Source organism: Mercenaria mercenaria, unplaced genomic scaffold (assembly GCF_021730395.1).
Source record: "Mercenaria mercenaria strain notata unplaced genomic scaffold, MADL_Memer_1 contig_548, whole genome shotgun sequence".
Taxonomy (NCBI): Eukaryota; Metazoa; Mollusca; class Bivalvia; order Venerida; family Veneridae; genus Mercenaria; species Mercenaria mercenaria.
Window position 1 is genome coordinate 32,750 of NW_026463429.1, and position 20,285 is coordinate 53,034.

A 20,285-nucleotide genomic window follows, 5' to 3' on the forward strand; every position below is an offset into this window, starting at 1 on the left:
GTCTGTCTGTCTGTCTGTCAACCATTTATTTTATTATTTATCTAGACATTCCTTTCAAGTGTCTGTTACCTAAATAAAATTTGATATACAATTATTTTTTTAAAGAACGACATAGTTTTCAGTCGGTTATTTAGTCAATTAGTTAGTCCCCAAGTCTATCTATTCATAATACATTCAATCAGATAATCTTATGATCTGTACTTAGAATACTTAGGTAAATCGTGTAACTTTTCTTTTCGTATCATTTCGTTTATTTTTCAGTTGAACAGCTCAGTCAGTCAGTCAATCAGTCAATCATCTATTTATAGCCATTTAATTTATTTTCCAAAATATAATTGTAATAAGTCAATCAATCAATCCGTCTGTCTTATAATACATGTACTTTATAATTAGTCCGTCATTTTCTTAATATTTTCGTAGAAGTGAGTGTATCCGACCAGAATGTATGGTTCAGAATGCCTCACAATGGTTCTGTGCCCAGTTTGAGGTTACCCCATGGGTTAATTTCTACAAGTTTAAGTTGAATAGAATTCGTACAACTACATTGTTATTTAAATATTTCCCTTACCTTATCAACATTTGAAGAAATCATAGCTGACATGTGCGATTTGTACATATACCAATTTTAACGAATTTAATTTAAAGCAAGGTTGAGATACAAAGATTACTATAAATTGGTGTCTTCTTTTATAATGTGTTCTTGCTGGCAAAACCCGTGAAATTGATATACAACATATAGAACAAAGCTTGAGCCTGTCAAATATTGAGCCTGTCAAAAAATATCGAAAGGTTATTAGCGGGTTCATTAGGATTACATGCAAAGGGTTCCAATTTGTTGAAAAAATGCTGATCTTACCCTAATTTAATTTGACAGAATTACAGAGCAGTTATTTGAAACGTAGTGTACATCAAAGAAGATAGGTCCTAGTTATGATAAGCTGAGACAGGCAGCTAATGTCAACTGAAGAATTTAAAAGATGTATTTGCATCGAGGTTAAAACTTTCTCTGATGAACAACATGTTGAATATTTAGACTGATGATTATACTTCAATCCAACAAACCAAATGCTTTCAACAAAAAATCCTCTTTTTTCGCAAAACTCTTCTTGGTTCTATTCTGGTAATAAGTTTGATACAGGAAGTTCTCAAATATCAAACTCTACAAATAATAAAGCTACTGAAAAATCTTTGTCTTTACCAACCTGTAACTATTGCAATACAGATTGATCTGAAAGCTTCAATCTGAATAGGTAGCAAGAAAGATATGAGAAGGCAAGGCTGAAATCTAAACCCTGTCTTGTACTGATATAACACTATATTAGAGGTCAAGGACACAAATTCTGGTTCTACCATAGGGGTTTATGAGCAATTTTTATCTAATGGTTCTGTTTTACTTATTGATGATTCTGCTCAGTCTTCACCTATTAAAATCTTAAGAGATAACGGAGTTTCTCATCCTCTAGTTCGTGCCTTTTTCTGGGAAGACTTTGAGAGTGTGCTTTGTTTCTGTACATCCATAATCTTTATTCAACTTATGATTTGGTTACGGGCCCTTTGGCCGTTCGTGTTTAACCTGAATTACCGTTTAAAGGTATCCATTGTTTGGAGAAAAAATACCGATGGAGTTGAGCAGGAAGTTCCTGACCTTTAACCTTCTTGTGCAGATACACATTCTTTGTATTTGTCTAATACTATTATCAATGAAACATTTAATTCTGAGACAGGCAATTCTGTCTCTTCAAAATTGTCCGCTCAGCTGACAGACTCAGACAACTTCTCTGAAAGTTATAATTTACTGTCAATGTCATTGCTTATTCAGCGACAAAACAATGACCCTGATATTTCATTATTGTTTCAAAAGTGTATAAGGGAAGAAGAAGCTTCTTAGGTCCCAGTCTGTTATTTCATTAAACGTGGGAATCTCTGCTGATGAATAAACAGTAGACTAAAATTGTTGTCCCATGTCAGGTCACTGTGGTGTTAATAAAACATACCAAAAGTCTAATTTAAAATCTGTTGTGTCCCATTTTTAGGTTCTGTCATACGTCTCAAATGGTAGGCTTATGTAATTAGAAAGCACCCAAGGCACATCTTTAGCCAATATCCTCATTTGACGAACCGTTCAGTAGAATTATAGTGGACTGGGTTGGTCTCTTGCATAAAACTAAATCAGGGAAGCAGAAACTGTTGACAATTATGTAAGCTGGACTCTATCTCTGTAAGAAAAACTAAGGTTTCCTGGGAAGAAATTATTTATATGTCATTTTCCCTTAGGCCCTATTGATAACTTATTGTTTACTGACCTATTTTTGGTGTATCATTATTAAGTTTTTTATATCCTATGGTATTCCAGAATGTTTTACCACAATACTGATAAACAGGGTATGTATTTGTAAAGTCTTGATTCTTCTTGCTTTTAAGAATTTTCTCTTTGTTCTTGTAGAAACTTGGTTTTGAAAGCTCTAGAACCTTACATTATTCTTTAAATAAAAAGCTGTCGGCCGACAGGACAAAACCTAAAGTTACAAGGCAGTCTGAACTTTAGCTGTGATCTTGACCTTGAACTGACATGGCTGACTCATAAATTCTACACAACGTCTTGATGAGGTGATCATTTGATCGACGTTTCATGAAAATCCTTCAAGGGGTATAGGAGATACAGAGCTCAAACCTTTGACCTTCAGTTGTGACCTTGATCTTGAGTTGACATAACTGACTCATGAGTTCTTGATATGGTGATCATTTGACCCTAGTTTGATGAATATTCTTCATGGGGTTTAGGAGATACAGAGTGGACACAAAATGGAAGGTTGAAACCTTTGAACCTCAGTTGTGACCTTGACCTTGAGCCGGCATGGCTCACTCATAAGTTCTGTCCATTGTTTTGATAAGGTGATCATTTGACTTAAGTTTTATAAAATTCCTCAAACCTTTTACCTTGAGGTATGACCTTGACCTTAATCCGACAAGGCTGACTTATGGTTTCTGCACATTGTCTTGATGATGTGATTATTTGACCCAAGTTTCATGAAAACCCTCCAAGGGGTTTAGGAGATATGGAGCAGACACGAAAGTGTTAGGGACGGACGGACACTAGGACGGAAGGACGGACGGAGACCATTCCTATAACCCCCGCCACTTGTGGCGGGGGATTAATAACTTAATGAGAAACTTTCCTGTATTTCTTAATAGCAAAATATTGCCAGTTTAGATATCTAACACTTGAAGGATCTATACTAAGCGTCACTGAAAAGTTACCACCCTAATGGCCCTGATATTTTAAAACTCGCGTTTGACTGTGTTAAAAGCGTAGCACGACTACATATTTTGACTGGGGAAAAAAATTTCAAAGTCGATGAACTCCATTTGAGGCACGGGCTGCACGTGCAAAATGACTTTTTCGAGCAATGTCGACATGTACGAAATATTTATCGCAAATCATTCATCGCTCTTGAAAGTTAGTCGACAGACTAAAAGAAATACGTTAAAAAAAACAGAATATCTTTGCTTAAATGCCACGTTTAAGGCACGAACAACGCCATCGGGCAATAGGCATGGTTGACGCTGAACTTTCATGTCGTGAAATTGCACGTCGTAAGTGCTGTTCTCACCTGACAGTCTTGAAATGGGTTAGAAGACATGGCCAGACTGGGTCTATAAGTAATAAACCGCGCACAGGCTATGAAAAAGTGACCTCGATATTGCATAAGAAAGTCAAGAGGTATACATTAAGTGGTAACTTTTCAATGACGCCCAGTATACATTTATATTGTGGATTATAAAAAACGTTGAAGAGAGGAGACTAGATTCTTTGGACATATTGAATTCTCTTTGGATTTGTTATTATTTTATTAATAATCTTTTCTTATTGTTAATAGTTGCTGGTTTCTTTTCCTGTAACTTTGGTTTGACGTAACAGTACTGTTTAGATTTCTGTTACCTTTGCTTTGACGTAACAGTACTGTTTGGATTTAAATTTGACCCCCCAGGAAGTTGACTTTAATTGCATTTTAGAATTGGATTTTACAGCTAGATATTAAGGTATTTGAATTCTTACTTTTATAAATATACTTGTTATTTGTTGCTGTTCTATTTTTCCTATTACCTTTTATATTTTGATAAACAAGAAAGTGTTACCCTTAGACGTAACACTTGAAACACCTACTTATCTTTCTTTCATATTTTAACACCAGTCAGTGTTTCGATTTGCTGAAGTTCAAAAATTGATACGTATGATAAAGAGAATTATGTAGAATAAATGAAAGTTTAAACGGCACAACCGGATGAAAATTATTAAAATCCCGAGCGTTTAACGTTAATAAGGTGCATATTTAAATTCGACGTCAAAACTTTATTAGATATTTATAGAAAACATGTGCTATTTCAAAGGGTATGCATTTCTGTTTGTGTATACATAAAATAATCACGATCTGAGATGATGGCGACATTTAAGAGGAAAGTAGCGAGCCTCATTAAAAAATGTTCAACAAGGTGCCTACAGCTTTCCGATCCTTCATGTTTTCTTTTGTCTATAGCTTATATGTATAGTTTGTTCATGTTTATTAACTGTGGAACGTTGGTGTTTTCACGTGATTCTTTTCCGATATGCGATTGGCTTATCGCATTAATGGAACGCCGCTTTGCAACTTAGTTGGCATAAATAATATTCAGGCAACAATTTATTAATAAAAGTAAAAACGAAACGTGTTTAGATACTGTTTTATATTTCGTTAAGGAAAAGCAATAAACTATTGTTTTTTTATGAAAATTAATTTCATTTTTGATCCAGAAAACAATCGTAAGTTTTTTTTTTAATATGAAATACCTACCAACAACCGGAAAAATTAAACCACCCCTCCCCGCGCTATGACGTCTTTCAAGCCTGAGTGGTCACACATACATGCATGATAATTTCTGGTTTGTATAATTTCTGGTCGCTGGAAATATTGTGACTTGCTTTAAAGTGAGATTGCTATGCTGTTTGAATATGCCGCGGTCTTGGAACATGGCTTTTTTGTTGAATATTTCTTTGAGTATTTTTACACGTAAATTAAGTCAAAGTATTGTGTTTTCTCTACAAACTGTAGATACCAAAAACTATTTTTTTTTTTTGGCTTTTTGATGTCTGAAGTTTTTTTTCTACACCATCATCAAACAAATATGTTCAGTCTTTCAGATAAAAATACGTTTTCACGGTGGAAATTATGTTGTGTCTATACCGGAAACACATTTTCCACTTTTTAGATCATTAACTATTTTCTACTTCATAAAAATAAAAGCCCATGCTAACGATATTTTTTCTGGTATGTTGTTCAAAATGTTACAATTATTAATTGAGTGAAAACGTTATATCCGTTTTGACAAAACTAGCTTCATCATTACATATTGTAATGTAAATATAAGCTACCGTCCACGCCCCAAGCCTTGAGCTGAGCAGAACCTAATTTTACAAATGTTACAAGTACGGAAATAAAATCTAGAGACACCCGCAGAAATATTCAAATGGTGATGTAAAAGTCACATTCAAAGATGAACAGAGTGCTGTTCCAAGAAAAAATCGTATGGTCCCGAGCTAAGATAATAGGTGTGCCCTTAAGAAGAAAACAGATTTTAACAAACGGCAATTTTGAGCGGGGATCTGAAGTTATGTAGCCTGTATATCACAGAAACTGCATAAGGACAGATAAAAAGTTCTGGCGAAATAGTCTAGAAATAAAGCACAAAACAATTATAGCAGGAGTACTGGAACTACCTTAGGCGAGTTGTTCAAGTTGAAAAACTGAACGGTACGCTAACATTACATAAATGTCCTGCTTGAACGATCAGAAGATCGAAATATAACAGCTTCCAGGTCGCCCAACACAAGATAAATAAACATTGCGCAGCTTTATATCTTTTATTTTAGGGATTTTTTTATTGTTTGATTTGTTTTATTATTATTTTTTTTTTTTGAAGAAAGAAGTTAAATTTCCTACAGTAAATCATCTTATATTTCACGATTTAATAGAATATGTATTGTATTATGATTATACAATTAACCTGTAGCATGCAAGCAGCACACCTGTAACAAGTCTGTAATAGTAATTCTGACCTCTTTTTGGTAATTTGTATTAGGACGAACCTAAAATGAACACAGAAATAATGCACTAATTGTTGGCTTTTACGATTTTGATTACCATATCATAGATATGTTGATAAAACATCTTTAATGGCTTTAGAATAAACAACAATGTTTTAAAATCAGAAACATATTTTATCACTATATAATCAAAAGCGTTCTTCCTTTTTTTCCACAATAACAAAAACCTAGAAATGACAGTAACATATAAGCATACAAAAAAATAAAATTACAAACCTTGTGTTTTCGATATTAAAGGAAACATATCCAGCAGTATCAGAAAGAGAACTACTATCGCTGTGCAGACTGCTAGAAACAGCTGTTTTCGAAATGTGCCACTTTTAATAAACGAGGTATCCAGACCAAGCTTAGAATGAGTTTCGGTACACAACTGCATTCTTATTCTGTCATTCTTAAACAGAAAAATAAACTAAGATATTAAATAAAGTACAAATTCATAAGTCGATGTTTCGTAATTTTAATGAACTGAATCTAAAAGGAAGAGAAATATCAATTGATCTCCTCAGTAAACGAAGCATAATACGTGCCCGCAAAGATTGTATTGGAAACATGCATCAAGCGAAATGCTTCGAAAACCATATCAAGGCTAGTACTTGTGTCACATGCATCTACTGAATGGATAACTCTGAAAATGATTTTTCATCGCTTCAGATTTCAGTTAGTCCATTAGAATTCATTTAGACGGAGAATGTTCCTTACGTTTAATTTATATGAATGGGGGTCTTTTGATGTTATTCGTCATCAAACTTGAATGAGGAAAATTTATTTAGCCTATGTTTTGTTTCAAATGCATTTAAATCTGATTATAATTCCAGTACAACGACGTTAAATGTGACAAAACAAGCAAACCGACAAACACATTTCGGATTATAATGCGCATAATTTTCAAGTAATCTTCCAGTATATCACAGTCAAATATATTTTATTTAGCTACATATTTAGGTGCGTATCTAGGGATAAATTTACATATAATTTAACAAAATGTTATTAAAACATCTATTTCTATATTATTATTTGTTACTTATATGTTTATTCGCGTGCTGTATTTGAATTTATGACTGATTTTAAACTCAGCGTTGATAATCTTGTTAACATGGATTCTGAGAAGTGGTGTTTCATAGCTTCAGATACCGTATTCGGGAAAAATAATTCTAAAAGAAACTGCCAACAGATGTAAATTTACATATCAAGTGTTATGTCATACAATAAAATTAGATTAGGAAATATTCTAATATGACCAACAATGCTTTAATCATCACAACGATGTTATGTTGACGTCACGTCAACGTGATATTTAGCGCCATGTACGCATCGAGAAATAGCGCTTTCAAATTTCATGAAATATTTTACTTAATAACATGTTTTAAACGAAATGTCACATTGCACAAATGTTTTGATCAATTTATACACATACTGAACTAGTTATTCGCTTTGCTGAATAATTCGTAATAATTTTCGCTCGAACTGAATTCTGCCGCAAGACGTATTATCGTTTCCGGTCCTGCCGTGTTTTAACAAATACCTACTATTGGCACCATGCTTGCGCGAAGAAACAGTTCCATCATATTTGGTATAAATTTTACAATAAAGAACATATTAGAATCGAAATAATTTATAGCAAAACAGTGCTTTATCACTATTTATACACGATGGGCGGTTATACGTCGTCCGAAATAATTTCACTCGGGGTGCGCCCTCGTGAAATATTACGCCCGACGTATAACCGCTCATCGTGTTATAAATAGTGATAAAGCACTGTTTTGCTATAAATTATTTCTTAAATAAGTTCTCAAGTGTAGTTTATCGTAGATGAATCCGTGTTTTGAGTTCTTATGCGTAAGAATATATCACGAATGTCGTAGGCCTGAGTGATCTATTGTTTCACATAAGAACGAAAACCTACGGTTATTCTAAGATAAATCACACTTAGGACTTGTTATTTCGACTCTACCACGACATACAGGAAACAAGAGTGTTAGAAAAAACTGGTAACTGCTTTATACGACATGAACTACACTTTGTACTACGTACATGGATTTGGCTGTTGAAATTTTCTTCACGTATTCTTCCAATTGCTTAAGGATTGTAGAAAAAACAAATGCAAGAAAAATGTACGACAGAAGCACTTTACCCGTATACATTGAGCAAGTGTTATTTTGAACTTTGATGATCTATACATGCAGCAAAAGCATTTTCGACGTTCATGTGTTGCAGAATCAATTTCACATATATGTGCAATTGAAGCACCAGGCCTCATGTGGGCGGGCAGCAGAAACACTTTGCCATGTACTTGTAGCAAAAGGCATTGTCCAATAATTGTGCGGCAGAAGCACTTTGATACATATTCATGCCGAAGCTTTTCGTTGTTTTTATATTGCAGCGACGCTCTGCCACGATACTAAAAGGTTTTGCCGCCTTTACTTTTGTCTTATAGAGATCATCTTTTTGGCACCTGTATCCAGATTTGAAGTTTCGACAATTTGTGTAACTGCTTGACCAATTACGAAATCAGACCTGTCTTCACACTGGTTATTAATGTTTTGGATGTAAAGAACGTAACTTAGCAAAACAATAGGACTAGGTTAGACTGTATTTGTTCATGAGAGATAATAGGGTTATTATAACAGTAGATTGATCTGGAACTTTGTATTCGGCTCGAGTGGATTTTGCCAGATCGGATCTCACGAGGCGTGCAAGCGCCGAGTGTGATCCGACCTTGCAAAATCCACGAGAGCCGAATACAAAGTCCCAGATCTAGCTACTGTTATAATGACCCTTTTATTATATACCTTTACCATTTTGATTCTTGTTTTGTCTTTGAACGAAATCTCAATATTTATCGATATTAAATGGAACTTAGTGAAGTTTTTAATATGTGCGCTATTTATAGAAATCTGTCGGGTCATGCATATTTATGAAAATAGTCCGGCAGCATACAATACGGAAGGTACAATACGGAGTTTAAAAGGTACAATACGGAATTTTTGTCTGTCCGTTCATATTTAATTGTGAAATACAACCCAATTCTTTAGAAGTGCATTTTATTTACACCGGCAGTTTTGTGTTTGACATGCCATGCCTTTAGTCACCGATGTGTGTTTAAGGCATTAAATAAGGTGTCGGGGCTACTTATATCAACGCTGTTCTATAGACTTGTAACATGGAAGGAATAAAATGTTTGAGAATTTTTACTGAATTAACTGTTGTAAACACACACGTTTTTTGTAGGGCTTGCTCTAGTATGTTCTTTTATTTATACATTTTGAGCTTGTTATCTGTATGATTTAAACTGTTCATGTTTTCACCAAGCTCTAAACTATACATACGTTGTTGTATTGTTACGAGACAGTGTTTTAGAGACGTTGCATTAAAGGGAATGGGACAGTTTGTATATAGGCAAAAGTTTTCCTACGGGCAGAATTTCTTTAAACTTTGTGTACTGACTGAAAATCAAGTTTAAAACGGAAATATGTATAGAAGATCTTGAATCATCTGCCCTTGAAAGTCAGAAAATACTAAAAATGTTCAATTTTCAAAGACACATAATTCAAAATAAAGGCAAGAAAATTGTTTATTTTAAATTTCATTTCACTTTCAGACTTTATTTGCAGTCAGTATGCAAAGTTCAAAGAAATTCGGTCCATGGGGAAGACTAGGACTTTGTCGTGTCATTTTGTTATGTTCCTATTTAAGGACATTACTTTTTGCAACAGTTTCTACATTGACATAGGGTAGAAATTTTCTTACAGAAGAAATTTCTTCTTCCAACCATTTTTACTGACAGAGATTCAAATCAAAAACAGAAATATAAAGTAAAACAAACCATGGGAACACAGCCTTGGTCATGAATTATATGCCCTTGAAAGTCAGAAAATACTGGAAAAAATCTACTTTCAAGGGCAGGTGATACAAGATAAAGACTATGTACCTATAAGTTTTGATGCATATTTCTGTTTTAAACTTGTTTCCCCGTCAGTACACAAAGTTTAAAGAAATTCTGAATTTTTTTTATCCTCTATACATATAGGCAACTGTGGCATTTCCCCTTAACGTGAAAATTGCAAAGTGTCACAATAATGTACGGAATGTGTGGAGGTTCGCCCTCATTTTCAGGAAAAAAGACGAAAGAGATGATATGACATAATTGTTTTGTTCCAGATACGACAACATTTCCATCTGCCTTTGATGCCCTTCTGCAATTAGTTGAATGAAATGAGTAGGGTCCATGATAAACTCAGTGTATTGTAAATGCGTTGGTTGTAAATGTAATTTAGGTGGGCGGGGTAAAAAGAAAACCAGTAAAGGGGATTTAATACTTTTTTCTTATAAGTGGAAATATGAATATTTAATGCCAAATTAGCTTGTTTTGTTGCATGATATCTGATATTATAAGTCTTTCTATTGGTTTATTCAGACATTATTTAGCAGTTTTCTTTTCATAATCGAACGCGATATTGATGACGTCATTTACGGATCTTTACGGATCCAGTCGCGGTCCCCAGAAGAATACATGTATATGAATTTTGTCTCAGACTAAGAAATGATTTGTTATAACTGGCTATATTTCCTTTTTACGAGCGATATTACAAACGGCATTTGCTGTTATAATGACCTTTTTACTATATACCATGCATTTTTTCGTGTTTGTCTTTCACCTCTCAAATAGCTATGTATATCTCAACAATGGACGATTACATACACTGCAATTATTGATTGCTACCTGTTCAAAACCTTGAATGCATTGATTGCTACCAGTTCAAACCCGACTTCGTAAGTCTACTGTTCTAGCAGATTGTTTTTCATATACAATAGAAAAACATAATGTAAATGGGTCGATCTAAATCTTATTTTCTATAATTACAGTTTCAAACAAATAACACAAGAATGATAAGATAAACGTTTTGCTTCAAGGTCTACCTTTGTTGGTGCGTGTTATTTATAGAACTAGGTCAGATCTAATATATATTAATTGATGAATGTTGTCCGGAAACATGCAATACAAAAGGTAAAATTCAAAATATTTGTCTACCTGTTCATATTTACTTGTTAAAAACAAGCTGCACTTCCGATTTCATATACAAAGCAGGTTTATAATAAAATACTTACTTGCAAAAAATTGCAAGAAAGATTCTATCACCCACCCAACCCCACCCCCGTGATTTAAAAAACCTGTCATTACACCTCGGGTTTTAGATGACTCACTTGCTGTAATTCTTGCGTAATTCATATGGCATAAATAATGTATAAAAGAAATACATGCGTTAATATTATTTTTTCTATCAATTGAAGAATACGGGATGCAAGAGAAAGAACCTGTCGCTAGCGCTCAGATACTGTTTTAAGTGATGATGCTCACCCTAGACAGATACCCCCGAGCGAGATATCTCTATCAGTGAAAGAGTATTGTGTTATTCCAAAAACAATTATTCCTGTTAGTTACAGTATGATATAATCAAACGATCATACCTGTATATCGAAACTTTAAATGCATTTCATAAGAAAGCACAGTTAATCTCAATTTGGTCATGACGGAATTTGTTAATTATACTGTACATGTTGTACCTTCACCATGCATTGAGGGATATTTTTAATCCAAATGTTTGCATTGCTTATCATGTAATATTTCGTTTGGTTATGTTGGCAAATACGAGGCTGTCTAAGAAGATCCCATTCATCTCGTAGATGAATTCAAACTTTCACATCGTTTGGCGTTTTCTCAGTAAAACGGGAAGCTGAATGTGAAGTGGCTTTGGGCTGCGCTTTGTTCAAAGTTTGGATCAGGCTTCAACGTTGATGATTTCCATCTAAATCTAAGACGAGATACTTAGCGTAACTAGACAACAATTTGAATCGGCTCACAAGAAAGTAAAAAGTTAGTAAGTCTCACTTAACAACCGACAAGCAGCTCTTGTACAAGCTTTTAGCTCGCTTTCGAAATATTCAGTAACCTTAATACAGCAGAGATTTGAATTGGACGTTAAAACATTTGACAGCACCGGACTGCCAATTGTGTCTATAGATCCTATAAATTTACATGCTTTCGATTATTCTAAAACTTGCATGCATTTTTTATTTAACTGCAACACTGGGTATATCAATGGAACATTTTTACGTTTCGTCTGAACAAAATTGTTGTTGCAATTGGAAAACAATAATCATCGCAAAATAACAGAGATGTTCTAGTGAAATATTTTTCAATGGAACAGTTTTACTGCCTTGACATCAAGTGTAAAGGCGTTTCAATTGAAGTTTTGATTTATGTCAATTTTGTTGATCTACTTATTTACTTAGATTAAGATTCGGTAAAAAAAGAATATGTAAATTAGCAAAATTTAATACAAATTATTTAATAAAATTACAAAACATTACTGCAGTGGAGGTGTATTGAAGAGCACTCATTACAAAAACAATCATCTTACGATGTAATTGACAATATCACAATCAGTCTGGATAAAACAGTTATTAATTGCGTTCCATAGCTATAATGTCAGGAACCAGTATGAAAGGGCCTTTTCCGCAGAAAGAGCCTGACATGATCGGAAAGGGCCTACTATATGTTTGTTCTATATTACATGGAGACGTTACGCTATGATTCTTGTTTTATTCAACGTCTAGAAAGTTAAATAGTATAAAAAAACTCTGCTGCAAAAACGTAAGGCATTGCTTCAAAAACGCCAAGAGACAAACATGAGGAAATGTCCTTGTCTGTTAAATGATGAAATGGAAAGTTGTCAATTTTTGATGTCAATCGTTTTTAATGGAATCTTAAAGAGGAAGTAATTTGAACCAAGTAACATCTGAAAATATGAGCTCGAGATGTGAGCTTGCAGTGTTTCCTTTCCTTGAGAAAAGTAGATGTGTAACACGGTTAAGCTTTGAAATTTTGTCCCTTTTTACCAAGTAGACAGCCGAGAATTGTGTGCAATAAGAGATGCGTAGGTAGAATGAACTGAGATATGCCTTCTTCTTCAGGTAGTTTCGCTGTAAAAATCTCTAATCATGGAATGAACGAAGTGGTTTTATTACAGGTATCTTTTGCTCAGATAATCAATTAATTATTCATTCGAAAATTACATAGCATGACTGGGCCTACCTCAAAATATGAAGGAGCGCATTCATAAATTTCAAATCACTTGGTGTTAAAAGTAAACCCAAATGAAAACGCTCAGCTTTTTTCCTTTTCAGTGCGACATTCCGATTACAATTTACAATTTCATGGACAAAAAAAACTGAATTTATCGGTGTACAATTCTGCGAAATGCCGGTTTAGATTTGAAGAATACCCGTGATGCTTACGATAGAAGATGTGGTTGAATGCATACGTAAACTGATGAAAGAAAAACTGTTTGTTGTGGTTTGTATTGACATTTATTTATTTTTTTTATTTTTTTTTATTTTTTTTTTTTTGATAATGTTAAACAGTCTTTATACTTATTGATAATATCATGATACTTATATGCCTAATGACCAAATATTGCAACAAGTACACATTTAACTAAAATTACAATAGCGTATAATTTTATTTTTATATAGAAATATAAATAACATTCAAAATTGATCTTCTCTAAAATATGCATGTGCTTTTATCCTGTATGCTTATAAGGATAAAATAAAAAATAGACTTTACAAGAAAGATAGTACAGAGGCTAAAATTCAATCTAAACTGAACCTATAATGCATTACAAAACAGTTTCGAAACATTTACATATAACAGTATACCGGATTCATACATAGTTTCCCACGTATCATTTCCTAGTACATCAGACATTTATTTGATGCAAGAAAGTTTTTATTATTTTTTCTTGACGACGAAAACTAATATAACATATGCAAATAAACTTTGCCACTGGTAAAGTGTGGGTTGTACCGGTTAGAAACATATCTACTCTTAATTAATATTTACAAAACATGTATATCTTGTCTTAGATTACCAAACAGTGACTAAAATGAAAACATTCCATATAAATGATGTAGAAAAGATTTATTTAGATCAAAACTACTGATATGGTTAAGTCAACCGAATGCATTAACAACTATATTTGAATTAGTCATATAGCACTTGCATTTGTTTTATACAGAAATCGCCAGTCTATTTTAACACCATGTGCCTTCCGTAGGCCGCCCAGTTAGAACACAGTCGGGAATTAGACTTCAGGCAAGAAGTATATTATGCATACAATGTTCCCCACCAACAGTTTGTCATTGGTTTTACAATTCCCATTATAGTCAAACAAGTCAAACAATATTACTAAGAGCAATAAAGTACCGTGATTAAGAAACACTTGTTAACCAAAAAAATTGATTAAGAACTATAATAAGCCTTTCTGGCATTTGGCGTGTATAGATATTTTTTGTTATTCAAATACACAGATACACGAAAAGTTACATCTTTATATATTTATTTATTTATTTATTTAATTTAAGCAGATAAGAAATATATCTCACCGAGAAGTGAGACAATATTTGTGTTTATTTTTAGCGTGGAGTGCGAGCAAAATTGTGAAAATTATCTCACTCTGTGGTTATATATATTCCATGTTCACAGGAAAGAAGAGCATATAATTCTTTTCTTTTTTTTTCTTGTATGCATTTCGCAGCAAACTGTATCCTCATCGAGGGAAACAGATTAGCAAAACACACTTAAACGAAAATGAAGTTAGACGTCTCGTGACGTTACAAAGACGTACATGACATAAAGTTCATTTTCATTTTATTTTCTGTCGAATAAACATTAAGTTCTAAACATTAATCGATTAATATACAATAAATACAAAACATGACTACAATTTTCATCTGGTTTTACACGAAAAATTATAAATGAATATATAAAGTTGACCCGCAAAGCTTTGTTACTTATAGTGAATAAATAAATTATGTCTAAGTAAAAACGATATAGTACATGTATGTTGCCAATTAGCATAAAATAAAACACTTTCTTTGTCGATTTTAGGTGTATATTGGTATATTCATTTGTCTTCTACTTCTAACGGAAAGTGGAAATTTCAGTCTCCAAAGTATAAAAACAATAAAAACAAATCCGGAAATGTCTTTTTTAAATCAAAATAGTGTCTGGAATGAGCACATAGTGGTTGATAACATACTATATAGAGGCGGTCGTTTATTAACAGAAGAAAACATGGAGAATATAAAGGTTTATAGTGTCAACCAGTGCAAAAGTCGTAGATATCTTGTATACACATGTGATCATTCAAAATTATGTGGGGGCTGGGGTGACCGTCAGAAGGGCATTGTATCATCATTTCTATTGGCACTACTGACTAATAGGACTTTTATCATCAATATGACAGATCCATGCCAACTAGAAAACTTCCTCCTGGCTAATGTTTACAACTGGTCAATATGTAGTAATTATGTAAGAACTCTTCCTAAGAAAAAGTTTAGTATCTTCAGTTATGTGGTAGGTGGTAGAAAATTTTTGAAGCAAATTAAAGACTTCAATTTTGACAGGAATTGGACAGCACAAGTTGTAAATTTGCGATTCAATGCAAATGTTATTGATCAGATAAGACAACACAATCAAGCTAAAGTACGACTAAACTGGCTGTTGAATACTACAAACGAGGAGGTTATTCCTAAAGTACTGCACACTTTATTTCAACCACATCAAAGAATTCTGGATGATGCTGTCAAGCTTCACATGAACACGATACATGGCAAACATTTAGTGTGCAGTCATATCCGCAAGGGAAAGAATCCCAGTATTCCTGAAGATAGCAAACGTCCTAAAGGAACTCCAAATGAGACTTTGATTTTTGACTTTTTGAAAATGTATAGTGATGACAGAAAATACACTATCTATATTGCAACTGATTCGGATGAAGTTAGAAGACAAGCTGAAGCAAATATCAGATCATATATTAACACTAACCGAGCAATTGTTCATGTTGATCGACTTGGAAAACTGAAAAAGTATAAGGAAGTAGCTTGTGAAGGATTTTATACAGTAATTTTTGAGCAGTTTATACTATCGCTCTGTGACATACTTGTTTTAACTCGAAGTAATTTTGGTGGTATTGCAGCATATATAAGAGGCATTTCAGACAATCTTTACTTGTATAATCAGAAAACTGATACAATACTTCCATCCAACTTAACTTATATGCAACGCGTATTCAAATTTATTTAAAGTCGGACTGTAGCGATGGATCACTTTAATCATTGGCAAATGTGTCAGAAACAAACACACAGACTTACCGTTTTATTTCATGTCATATCATAGGTCATATGTTTATATACATCTGTGAGAAGTTTCATTAAAATCTAAATTGTAAAAGAATTCTATTCGTGGAGTTGTTGTGAAACTTGTGACTTTCCCATAGACTCCCATTATGAAACCTTTCGTGACGTCCTAATTCTTCAAGTTAGTCTAGCAAAAATCAAACACACGGTCCTACCCTTTTTCATTTACTTAACTTTCTAAGTATATTCTGAGGTTTTGAAAAATCAGGTTTTAATCAAATTCTACATTGTAAAAACAAATTTATTACGAACATACAGAGCTACCTCAAAAAATGTAGACTTTGTAATAAAATTCACTGCATCGGTCTGTTCATAATTTTAACATATTTTATTTGTGTAAAACAAACATCATATTTTTAAAAAAAAATAGCATTTTGTACTTTCAAAATCTCGAAAGTATTTATTAAAGGGAATTGCTAAAACTTTTTATGCGCATCTTTCTGCGCAGCCGACACTTTCTATGGAAAACTGAAGTGAAGTCAACATTTGTTGAAACATGTCACAGACAATCTTAAATATGAGGAATCTTGAATAAAATAACATTTTTGATAAGTTTTATCAGTAATCAAATGTTGATACTGGTTTATGTTATATTGACAAGCATTATGTCTGACAGGTATCTTGCCATTTTTGTGGTTGTGTTTTCACATCGCATTTTAGTACAAAGACAGTGTTGTTCATTTAATGTAAGACAATTGACTTAGTACTGATAAGACAATATCACCTTTCAGATTATTTAGTATTCAATAATAGAAAGAATTAAAGAATTTTAAAACTTTTTTAACTTCATGCAGACATACATGTAATAAATTTGGCAAGGTTTGTGCCATGTTCCGTCCGATGAGGTGTTGTATTCTAGCGGTCTTAACAAAACATTTAGCCAGGTAACCCATACATTTTTGCCATTTTTATGCTCACAATACAATTATCTATACACAAGAAAAACAGGAAAAAAATTCTATGAAAGAGTTGTTTCAAAATCTAATAAAAATATATTCTTCACTATGGGTATTTTTCATTGAAAAATGTTCACAAAAGTGAATATGAATTTTTTTTTTTTTTTAATTTGTACGCATTCTTGTAAGGATATTGAAGATATAGTATTACAAATATGACTATGATATCAAATAAGTATATCATAAAATCAGTAAAAAGAATAAACCTTATTGTGCTGTCTTGATGTATATTTTGTTTGGTATTTATAAAAAAAGCAGAAAATTATGAAAATGTTGAAAAATCCCTGGCAGTTTCAGCAACAGTGGGTGTGTTCAAAACTAGTTTTCATAAAAACAAGACTGGTGACCCATTGTTTTTATTTGTTTATTGTTTTCAGCCAAAATGTTCTTATCATATATGTGAATTTGACAAAAAAAAATCTATAAAAGGAAAAAAAACTATAGGAATTCTCTTTAATCTTGAAAAATATTGAGCTTGCCAATACATTATACGCGTTTTTGCTGCATTTGAAATTCTTATTACTCTCTACTTTTAATTTGTGTATATGTAGTTTCATACCTATGTTTCTAGCACTATATTCAAATGCTATACTGACAATAGAGACTTATTTTGGTCCGTTACCTTGTTACTGCCATAAATGTTGTTTCCTTGTTAATTATGTATTAGTGATTTCCGTCGATCCACGCCAAACATCAGATACTACACTATCATGATTCATTTATCATGCTAAATGACAACTTCCATTTACTACTCTATCGTGATTCATCTATACTGCTCTATGAACAAATATTATTTACTACACCATCATGGTTCATTTCTGCTCTTTGACAAAGTATATGCGAAAGCCTCGGTAGCCTAGTGGTAGAGCGTCCGCTTCGAGTGTGGGAGATCATGGGTACGATCCCCGGCCGCGTCATACCAAAGACGTAAAACAAAATGATTCTAGCAGCTTCCTCACTTGGCGCTCAGCATTAAGAGGGTAGTGCTAGGACTGGTCAGCCCGGTGTCAGTATAATGTGACTGGGTGGGGCATCTTGTCACGTGTCTACGGCATGATATTCCAGTGAGGCAGCACTATAAAGTTGGGCATTGTGCTCACTGTTACAAGTAGACACCGTTTATATGACTGAAAAATTGTTGAAAAAGACGTTCAACACACACACACACAGCCATAGGAAGGTCCTCAGTTTCATGTTAAATAAAAAAAGACCAGCTATCTGGTCTCTTATTTCCTCAATAACTTGCCTCTGTGATTGCTTTTGTGTTGGTTTCTCTGCCTTCTAGCATGTTTCGTCGAGGCCTTAAGGATGTTTCTAATTTTGCTCTATCTTCTACAAAGGCAGGTGTTTTAAGTTCATAGGGATAGCTGTAATTAAGTATAGAAGTCTTTAGAGCATTTTTGTATTTTACATTACATGCATTCTGTTATCTTTGGGCACGTTAGGGATTCACCTAGCTGGAATAACTCTTATTACACTGTCCTGTAACTTTGGAACATAGCGGAGGCAAGAGTGATGTTAGGTGCACTATAAACCGATTTAAGCTCCCCAGTGGTGGTTTTGCCACTGACCGTTCCTAGGCGGTGCTTTATTTGTTCGTTTTGTCCTTGTGTATTTGCTTTATGTGAGGGTGTGTGTTGGTTGTGAGCGCGTTCTTGTGCTGGGTTAATTTTTGGAGAGGCTGCGTTTTAGGAATTCAGTTCAGTTATTCATGCTTGTTTTTTTTCTATCATTTTACTTAGTTGTGTTTTTTCCAATAGGCTTATTTAAACATTTTATTAAAGAAACATTTACACATGTACTGCATGCTGTTGCATCAGGCAAATATAAAAGCAGCTAAGTTCCATCATGACTTTAAGAAATACTTACCATTGCGTTTCCCACCATTTTCATTGGACACAATCAAATAAAAGTGTGTATCGTCCTGCTGTAAAATGATTGAACATCGACCTGCACTGTATCTTCAAATACCCGGGTCATAACCTCTTTTTATAAAGCGTTGTATTAATTTTTCAAGAACAAATAACAATTTTGCCATAGAAGTTGACAGCTCTCTTCCCAGAACGGGAAGATCTGAATTACGATAGTTGATTATTCCCGCATTTGACGATGACGGTAGTCTTAATAAAGAGTTTTATCGGTACCATATTAGCAATTAATTAAATCCACGAAATATAGTTTCCTCCATAGAAAATCAGTTAAGTTGTCATTTACTAGATTATTTGGTAAATTGGTATGTCATACGTACCGACTAAAGAAACCTTACACATTTTAAATAATTCTAGTAATTCGTCAGTTGGTATAATAACTACAAAGTGCTTAAGTTAGCAAATACATTGTCACAATACCTTTCCGCGTGGTGTTTAATATATGTTTGTTTCTTTTGCATTGCGCTGTTTTTAACAGTAGTTTAGTTAACGTCGGGATTTGTACCCTGGTCGTTTGGATAAAAGTACAATGCTCTAACCGCTGAGCCAAAGAATTGGATATAAGAATACAGACTACACGTAAGTGACCGTAACATTGGAGAGTTTGAGATTTCAAACTTCGCCTTCCCCTTCAACGTCTCTTGCGAAGTTAACGTATGAAGTTGAAGTTCGATTAAAATTCCTTGAGATTTCAAATTTTAGAATGAACCTTACTTCATTTAATCCGCCTATTCAATTTATCCGTAATTATGATCGTTTTTTTTTTCATGCATTTTGATATCAATTGTCCAAAAGGGCACGGCTTTTACAAGAGGTTTTAAAAATGAAAATTTAATAAAAACATTTCAATTAATATAATTATCGCTTGGATATTAGTGCGATTACGATAAAAAGCAAAACAATGTGAACAATGTAAAAACTCGTTGTTGTTGCTCCAAACATTTAGATTTTATATAAAATGATGTCAGTATACAATGTACGATTGTAAATCATACATTAGAG

At 33.4% G+C, this 20,285-nt stretch overlaps 2 protein-coding genes across 2 annotated transcripts in view; one reads left to right on the plus strand and one right to left on the minus strand.

Annotated features, from left to right (window-relative positions):
* Window positions 1-6,677, minus strand: part of LOC128554586 (glycoprotein-N-acetylgalactosamine 3-beta-galactosyltransferase 1-like) — a 36,879-nt gene extending 30,202 nt beyond the window's left edge. Inside the window, exon 1 of the mRNA XM_053535852.1 lies at window positions 6,356-6,677. Coding sequence (XP_053391827.1) covers window positions 6,356-6,515 — 160 coding nt within the window. The 5' untranslated portion in view covers window positions 6,516-6,677. The remainder of the gene's footprint in view (window positions 1-6,355) is intronic.
* Window positions 6,678-15,104: 8,427 nt separating this feature from the next.
* On the plus strand, window positions 15,105-16,512 carry LOC128554587 (uncharacterized). Its single transcript, XM_053535853.1, has one exon. It carries the CDS (start codon window positions 15,183-15,185, stop codon window positions 16,284-16,286), a length of 1,104 nt encoding a protein of 367 aa, XP_053391828.1. The 5' UTR covers window positions 15,105-15,182; the 3' UTR covers window positions 16,287-16,512.
* The last annotated feature ends 3,773 nt before the right edge of the window (window positions 16,513-20,285 follow it).

Excerpts from the sequence above, each read along its gene's own strand:
- LOC128554587 (XM_053535853.1), top strand. The coding sequence starts at position 15,183 with ATGTCTTTTTTAAATCAAAATAGTGTCTGGAATGAGCACATAGTGGTT.